Genomic DNA, 9,027 nt, shown 5'->3' on the forward strand with positions numbered 1-9,027 from the left:
GTGAATTGACAATTAGATTTTCCTTTGTGGAAAAGTTGATTTACATTTTTGTTGATTTTTTTGATAATCTCTATCACTGTTCCTTTTAATAACTGTTGCTAGGTATTAACCCTTGACCTCTGGACGTCAGGATTGATTTAAATGTCATGTTTGACTTATGAAAAGCTTATAATGATTATAAGCTATATAAAAAAAACACAAGATCTGTTAAACAGATCAAATATGTTTAACAGAAAAAAATCTACATAGTAACAAGTGTTTTACTACGGATTCTTAATTTCGATTCTCTGATTTTTTAGAGAAAAGTAGAAAATACAAAGAAGAAGGAGAAAATAATTATTTAATGAGGTGAATGACTATTAGAGATACCACTCTCACTTTATTTAATTTATTAAAACACACACAGCACAAGGCATTTAAGGAAAGGTATGTCGTACCATCAATTACGTTCTGACGATCCAGATAACATGAGCGAGATGACAGAACAGACTTCCTTTATAAATCCAGCTGATGCTATTGCAAACCAAATCTCCAAAAACATTGCACTGGACATAGGATCCAAATGGAAAGATTATAACTCGAATAGGAGAATCGAGAAACACAAAGTAGACAGTCATCGAAAGGGACCAGCTCCCATTGAGGAAGCAGATGGCATGAAAAAAGGAGTCACCAAGGCCACATATGGTACTCTTGATTCAGATGTAGAGGAACTCGAATTTGATGACATTGATACTCGACAAAATGCAGCATCAGACTCTAATCCATACAATAAAGTGAAACCTAAAACGAATGCTAAGGGTGACTCTTTAGCCAGTTGTCGAGCATTGATTGTTTATTTTTCAAAACTAGCCAAGAGTCGAGATGATGATGAGACTATAGATATGAATTTTGTTGATTCGCTACTACAAAATGGTGCTGATATCAATTTCTCTGATAAACACGGCCAAACAGTAATGCATGAGATTTCAAGGGCGTGGCACCCTGATGTCGCCAAATTTGCAATCCAGCATGGTGCAGATGTAAACAAAGCAGATAAACACGGCAGGTCAGCTTTACATTTAGCGGCTGCTGTTGATTATGATGATATGATTGAGTTTTTGGTACACAATGGAGGTGAGTTTTTTTAAATCTATTTGTTATCTTTTTGTTATCTTTCCCTCACTTTTTTGACATAAAATCTAAAATAGACCCCTGAGAGCATTTGCTTTTTCACCAAATTTCACTGGACTTACCCTTTATGGAACAAGAGTTTGAAGACTGGCGCTTGAAGGGCTCTAGCTTCTTCAAATGGTTTTATTTTAGATTTTCTTTCTAATGATTTTACTAAAAAATTCTCTTTGCTTTTTTGTCTTGCTCTATTGCACACTTCATTTTGAATGTCAGCTCAAGATAGCATAGTGTGTTTTCAGGTCATGAATAGTGTTTTAAATGAAAATATTACCACTTCACTTTCCACAGATCAACATCTGTAAATAAGACCCTGTTTACATCATACAAAACAGGGAACTTTTTCTTTCCTCCATCATTAAAAAGATTAGTTAATTAGAGATCTTGATATAATGACTTGTAGGTTTTCATTTTGTATAAATTATTTGGGAGTGCTGGTTGCTATGGTAGCTAATTAATCCTAGACCTTCTATTTTAACTAACTGACAATATTGCATAATATGTTTAGGTAGTTAACTTCTTTGCTTTGAACTATTTTCAGCAGATTTTACTCATTAAAAAATCAGACCTTAAAAAACTTTCTAATGCGGACCGAGCTAATTAAAAATCCTCAACATTCAGCTTTCCCCTAGCAGGCTAGCCCCTAGAATAAAAAAAATGTTCCCCCCCTCCCCATTCTATGTGGTATTCCTGATTCTTTCTTCTTTATTCGTGTCAATATATCACGGAACAACATGGACTATACCCCTTTTAACTTCAAAACAAATTTATAAAAGAAAAACAGCATCCATTGGCAACCCCTTTATTTTTCTTCACGATTATTTAATGACTAATCGTCTTTTTCAATTCCAGCCAACCTTGGTGCGAAAACGGTCGGTGAAAACCAAACTCCGATGCACTATGCAGCCAAGAACAATGCAGCAGCATCCTTGAAAATGATGTTAAGGCTCGGTGCACATATCAATGACCGTGATTACAAGAAGAGAACACCACTTTTTGTAGCTGCCGAAACAGGTAGGTTACTGTTCCTATTCGCAAATTTTGTTGAATTCTTAAGTTTCTCAACAACCCTTCGCGATTCTTCATTTAAGGATTACGGTAATTTTACTACTACTGTTAAATCTTTCAACTGCCTTATAAACCTTCGCTGGTATTAGCAGATTTTTAAAAGAGTCGAAATAGTGTAGTGGTTACCAACCAATGGCTTACGTAAAAAGGTCACGGTTCGTTTACACTTGGTACTATAATTCACTTGACAAGTGATAGCATGTACCTTTTTTCGGGTCAAACTACATGACATAAATGCCAGGCTTTTTGTCGACACTTATCAGGTTTTCGCCTTTGCTAGGAAAACAGCGTTTCTCTCCTACATGACAGAATAGAGTCATAAAATCATAAAATACGGCCTCATTTTCAAGTAAAATATGGTTACTTGCTACCGAAATTTAATACATATTCCGAAAAGATTTTCATCAATTATGGTGAAGAAACACAAACGTCTTTTAAACGCTGTATTTGTAATGACGTGAACAGATTTTGCAACAAGGACGCTGAAAATGATTTCTTTCGATTTTTTCATCATGTAACACTTGAACATTTCTTTTTACCTTAGCTCGAGCTGAGGCAGCACGTTTTCTGATTGAGCAAGGCGCACCGGCTGGTGTTTACGATTCGAGTGGAACATCATGTTTGGCTCTCATGATCGAGAAAATGCCGCACGTTGCCATTGAGGCGGCCGAACAGTTCCATTTGCTCGACCGCGCGTTCAGGAAGCATTATTACTACCTATCTTACATAGAACCAGATCCTCTCTTTCTTTTACCGCCTATACCGACCAGTAAACGTGAGCGGCGTGAACAAAAGGAGAACCAAAAGGAGGAGAAACGTTTGATGAAAGAGCAAGGAAAGAAAGCGAAGAAACGGGAAAAGACATACGCTAAAACACCACTAGAAGTAAGCATGGAGGATAGATTTTTTTTTGTTTTGATTAGTAACAGAAGGGATAATCAGATGGTTGAGATTCATTCTCTTTTCTTGAGAAAAATATCTGAATCTTTTGTCAGATTATTTTCCAAAGTTGAAATATTCATGACTTTTTTTGTAATTACAACGTAAAAACCATGCGTAAGACCCTTTTACGGTGACTTTTAATAATTATTCATCTCAAGTTTGGAAAATATTTAAAGGCCGGTCCATTTAGAGGATTTACTCGGGAATGCAGAAGGTTTCTGAGTCAAAAATCTCCAACGACCTGATTGTATCTAAGCTCTGGTTTAAACGGCCCACTTCTCGCCCTGCCTATTCTAATTTTGAATTACCGTGGGCATAAAGTGGGCTGTCTAAAGTCAATGCATTGCCCTCTTTTGACGTCAATGCAATGACTTCTTTCAATCTTTTTCAAGCGAAGATTTTAACTGCAAACTTTGTGCCTACTTTTTGCCTACTCTAACAATTAGAATAGGCAAGGCAAAGAGTCGGCCGTCTAAACTAGAGCTAAGCTTTTAGCATCACTTATACAAAATCAAAAAAGAAAATTGATCACCGTAAGAAAGAAAGGGGTCAGATAATAGAAGTTCATACCTTATCGGGGAAAACTTCGTCGGGGAAAAGTGACGAAATTTTGGCCAAGTGACGAATATTTTCCCCAACGAATATTTTCCCCGGCCTTAATGCGTTTTCCAACTACCAGCAAGTGACGAATATTTTTCCCCGACGAATATTTTTCCCCGACGAAAATTTTCCCCGACGAAGTTTTCCCCGATAAGGTATCAGAAAATAAACTTTATCAATAACTTCTCTGTTCATTTCAACAGGTCATCGTGCAATTCAACCAGTTGGATATGGTGATGCATCCAGTCTTCCAACGTCTACTACACGTCAAGTGGGGTTTGTTCGGAAAATTCGGCTCTCTCATCAATGTCTCTATCAATTTGGTTTACACGCTTATTTGGACTTTCCTTGGTATCTTTTTGCCCAAAGATCATGTGTAAGTTTGATTCAATTTTTAACACTGAAAATTGTAAATTGGTTTGGTATTTATAACTGTCAATTAGAAAATGTTCTACCGTTTCCTAATAGAAGTATTACAAATGTTTAGCGAACAAGATGTTTTGACATTTTCGTTGCCGTTCTTGTAGATACTACACTCCAATGTCATCAATGTGGTGGCGATTGGTGCTTGAATTGATTGCTGTTAGTTTGACTTGCTATTTTATTTACATGGTGAGTATAAAAGTCCGTTACTACTGGGTTCACTTTCTTACTCTATTCTATTCATGACTAGTTGTGATAGAGAAATTTTCCAGCGAATTCTATGACGGCCACCCATTGCTCTGAATAAACACAGGCTCTCGCCTATTTGTAAATTTGAAAGCAATAAAACTAATGATAAGTTCGATGTGTAAAAGATTACATCATGAATACCATGAACTCGAGTGAATTCATGGTGTAAATGGTGAAAATCTCTTTATGACTTTTAGGAAATATCTCAATTACGAATCACAGAGAAAGTGCACAATCGCTGGCGTCAATGGCGGACACGCCATGTCGAGAAAGATCTTCAGTATTGCCACGAGCGTTGGCCGGAGGAGAAAAAGTACCTGGAATCAGAGCTAGCCCAGATCCGGACCTTCCAGCGGACTTATTTCCGTGAGCCGTGGAATATTTTTGAATGGATTGCGTACTTCGTTGTTCTTACCCTGGTTCTAACGCGTATCCTTGCCGTCGCGATGAACGACCGCGTGGCCGAATCCATTCACCCGAGGATTTATTCGCTAGGCTTGATTGTTATTTGGTTGAGATTCATGAGAGCGTGTCGTGCGTTCAGAAGTTTGGGTCCTTTCATCTGTATCTTAGGTACGCCAAATTTGTTCAAAATATTCTTCTTTGACTGACACACGGGAGGTTTTTTTTTAGATAAAAAATCGTCCATGGGCAGTGTGGCAACCCGACCTACTTTTCCTCGTTACGGTAACCTACCCTATGTCTCCTTTTCAGGTTCTTCAATCTTAGTTTAATTATAAAATAATTTATACCTTAGACTGTCAACTTTTGAAAGGGGCTCCTTTTGACATGACATGATGTAAAGGATTATTGAGATTCGTTCTATGGAGCGTCCCCATATTGGAAGAGATGGTATGAACTGAAATATCTGAACAAGGAATCTGAAGAAGCTGTTTTATACCCTTAGTTTTTCCTCTTTTCTCAGGCTCTGTCATTGAAGACACGATGAAGTTTGCATTCCTGTTCTTTGAATTCTTCATTCCGTACACTGTTGGGTTCTGGATCATTTTTGGTGGACCAGAGAACCCGGGCACCGATTGGACTGAATTCAATGATCTCATCTATTCTGTCTGGGGTGTAAGTATCTGAATGATCTTATTCTTTGGTGGGGATTTAAACAAGTTATTTACTTTTTGTCAGGAATTCTTTGTTGGTACAATTTTAGCCTCGCTCTTTATTGGTTAGACAATTTTATAACTTTAAGAGGTTTTGATTGAGTACACCTAAGTCAGCCATACTTTCAAGGAAGAGCTGCAGCGTAACTACGACGGTTTTTTTGTGAAAGTGATTTTTTTCTGGAAGTAAATAATAGTATTTTTTAAGAATTGAGAAGATAGTAGTCAAAGGGAACCAAGAATTAAAGCAATAAATGTTATCATAATCAATGGAAGAAAGCAGAGAGATAAAGTTTACAGAAACAATGCAAGAGAGAAGTTAACAGAGTGATGTAGGATGACCAGGTTTGTCAGCAGCATTATGACTTTTTTTTTATATTTCATAAAGTTTTTGCTATTGAGACATTCAAAATTACGAATTAATAAATTAGTCTAGCATCAATCGACAAAGACTTTTATTAGTATTCATTTCAAAAGCTTTAAGTTTCCATCATCTCTTCATCTTTCAGATGACCTTGATGGGTGACTTTGATTGGGACGGTTTGATCAAAGTTGACCGCTTGATGGCTCAAATCCTTTGCGGAACGTATTTCGCTCTTGCTGGTGTGGTCTGTATGAATCTCTACATTGCTTTGTTGTCAGGTAAGCCAGGAAAAAAATACACGTATTTTACAAGCATAAACTTCTTCAAGAAGATTTAAGAAAAGTAGAAATAATCATTTTGACAGTATGAAGTATCATCTGCAGTATTTTTCGCCCCATTTTCTAGCACCCTTAAAATGTGTCATCATGTTCGGCTTTGAGCATAACTGATTCTATTAAGTAGAACCATTTCCTTAATGCCCCATCCGAACAAAATATCTTTTCATTCGAATGGCATCCAAGATTCTTCACAAAACTCTTTTCAAGAACTTGTGCAACTCAGAGTTAAAGAAACTAACGTATGGTATTACTTCGAGTAAACGTCCCCTTCTTTAAACGCCTAATAACCTAATAACCAAAAGAATTGATGAACACCCGGGGTGGTTTATTCAAAGTAAATACTGTATTCTTATTATGTTTGTTTGCACTGCAAAATAGAGTGTTACAAATTAGACTAAAAAAAAAAAAAATTACCAACTTGATAAGAATTTTTTTTCATTAACGTTAGATACGTTTGCACGTGTGTACGCTCAAGCGCAAGCCAACGCCGTCATGCAACAAGCCAAAACTGTCATCTTGTTAGAAGGAAAACTTGAAAAAGAGAAGAAATTGAAATTCGGACATTACTTACAAGATGAATGCTCTCCTGAGGTATGTTAAACGTCTTTTAGTGGTTCATATTAATTAAAATACATTTCATAATTTTTTCATGTTTTTCATAATTATACATTTTTAAACTCAACTCACTTATATTTCTGATATTTTTCAGAAAATAAAGCTAAATTTGATGGTAAACTCTCTGGTCGCCGACATCTGACAAGTACAAATAGGTCGAGCCTTTTCCGTGGCAAATAGGTCGAATTCTTAAAAAATACCAACGGCATTTAAAGGGTTAATATCCATGTCAATCCTTCACAGATAAATACATTTTGCGCTTGTTGAATTTGAATAAAATCTTCTAATGTTTTAAAGGTTCAATATGGTTTTATATGCTTGATCTTTTCCATTACCAAGTACTGCCTTAGGCTAGGTAACTTGTCCAGAGGTTTTGAAGGGATTTAGAGTTATTCGGTAAAACTACCAATTTGATCTAGAACATTTGGGACTATTTAAACCCCCTTTGAGAATTTTATTTGAAGAAATAGTCATCTTTATAAAGAAAGTGTATTTAGAACATCTTAAGAACAAGCTACTACTTACTTCTTCTCTTGCAGGAAGTGTACTCGCGTGATGAAGGGAATTCCCCTGATGACCACGATAACGACATGTTTGAAAAAGTCACACGTCAAATCACCAACCGTATCGATGAACTTGAAGATAACATGAAACGCAGTGGACAAATGCTCTCTGATGGACGCCATGGTGGACCCGGTGGCGGCGGTGGAGGACCCGGAGGACCTGGCAGCCCTGGAGCTGATGGAGGTGTCTCGTCACTTGTCAATCACCAAACAGGTAGGGATTTTCAGATGTTTTCACATGTTGACAAGAGAAGCGGAAAACTCGTTTCAGAGTTACTTTGTTGAGTTACTAGATCTTGTTAGTTAGCGTCTTTGCGTTAATGCAACATTTTGTCTTTTGCCAGCCAGCAAATTTTTTTTGGAAGTTTTCCTTTTTTTATACGGTAGACTCCCACTAATTCGAAATATTTTTATCGAATCTTTACATGATTTGTACTCATTTTTAGTCTCCGTCAAGAAGAAATTAAATTTTCTTATCGAGTTCCAACTAGTGTGGCGTATAAGTTGAATTTACGTTGGATAAAAAGAATACCTTTTCAAAATTTACCATCTTTTTCCACCCATCAAAACAGGTCAGATTGATGACGTCAAGTACGAGTTGAGTGAACTGAAAAATCTGATGCACAAAATGATGTCTTTGCCTCCACCTTCCAACAAGGAGCCCTCTGAAATCCCTCCCAAGGGTCTTGTCGTCTCTCTTGATCCAATCTACCCCCCTGCCCATCCGTTACCGGGGTATCAGCAACAACCACCACCAAACCCCTACCCACCACAGACGAACAACCCCTATCCCCCACCACCATCCATGGGGTACATGCCTCCACCCAACTACGCAACAGACGCAGAAGCAGATCGTGGCAAGGGACCACGACGACGCGGCCGACGTGGTAAAAAAGGTCCAGGTAGCGGTTACGATAGTGACAGCAATAGCTTCTATTCGGAACAAGTTCCAGTGCAACATCATCAACGCCCACCGCCCCACCACCAACAACAGCAGAGACGCCCTAGGAGTCCATCTTCAGTGCAATCAGCACCTATCAGCAAGAAGAACAGAAGAAAGAAGAAGAATCTTGGTGGAAGCTGGGAAGATATCCGAGCTGATATCAATACTTAGATCATACAATTTCGATTTGCAGAAGCGATCGATCCTTATGTGAAAGTTACTTACTAAATTTAAAATACTACCGTCAATTGTTTCAAGGCTGTTGCAGGCTGCACCGATCTTCAAATGGTCAAGTCATTTTGAATAATTTTCATATAAACTATTTAGTTGTTGGATCTAACGAGAAGAGTTGATTCTCCACCAACACCTTGCTACACAGCTTTTCACTTTCACTTCTTAACCTTCAAACATTCGAAACAATGTGCCCTACTCAATATCTATTGTTAACCGCTATCTGCTCTCTGCCAACATTAATTATTTTACTATGGTCTTAATAAAGTGGAGGCTTTGTCGGATGTTCAAACTCAACCCTCAGTCACGTGACCCTTAACGCCATTTATAATTGGGTATTTTTTTGTTTGAGATTAATTATTTTTTAGGGTATTAGAATTAACACATTAAATTATTTTAACTTTTTTGT

General features: G+C 37.4%; 1 protein-coding gene across 1 annotated transcript; it reads left to right on the forward strand.

Moving 5' to 3' along the window:
• The first annotated feature begins 297 nt into the window (after positions 1-297).
• Positions 298-9,027, forward strand: LOC136802455 (transient receptor potential channel pyrexia-like). The gene is made up of 11 exons (XM_067059185.1): positions 298-1,113; positions 2,020-2,181; positions 2,780-3,120; positions 3,981-4,153; positions 4,305-4,389; positions 4,647-5,022; positions 5,375-5,526; positions 6,074-6,206; positions 6,715-6,857; positions 7,421-7,658; positions 8,017-9,027. The coding sequence occupies exons 1-11, from the start codon at positions 429-431 to the stop codon at positions 8,556-8,558; spliced, it is 3,030 nt and encodes a 1,009-aa protein (XP_066915286.1). The 5' UTR covers positions 298-428; the 3' UTR covers positions 8,559-9,027.

Source organism: Clytia hemisphaerica, unplaced genomic scaffold, assembly GCF_902728285.1.
Source record: "Clytia hemisphaerica strain Z4C2 unplaced genomic scaffold, Clytia hemisphaerica genome assembly, whole genome shotgun sequence".
In the NCBI taxonomy this organism is placed as follows: Eukaryota; Metazoa; Cnidaria; class Hydrozoa; order Leptothecata; family Clytiidae; genus Clytia; species Clytia hemisphaerica.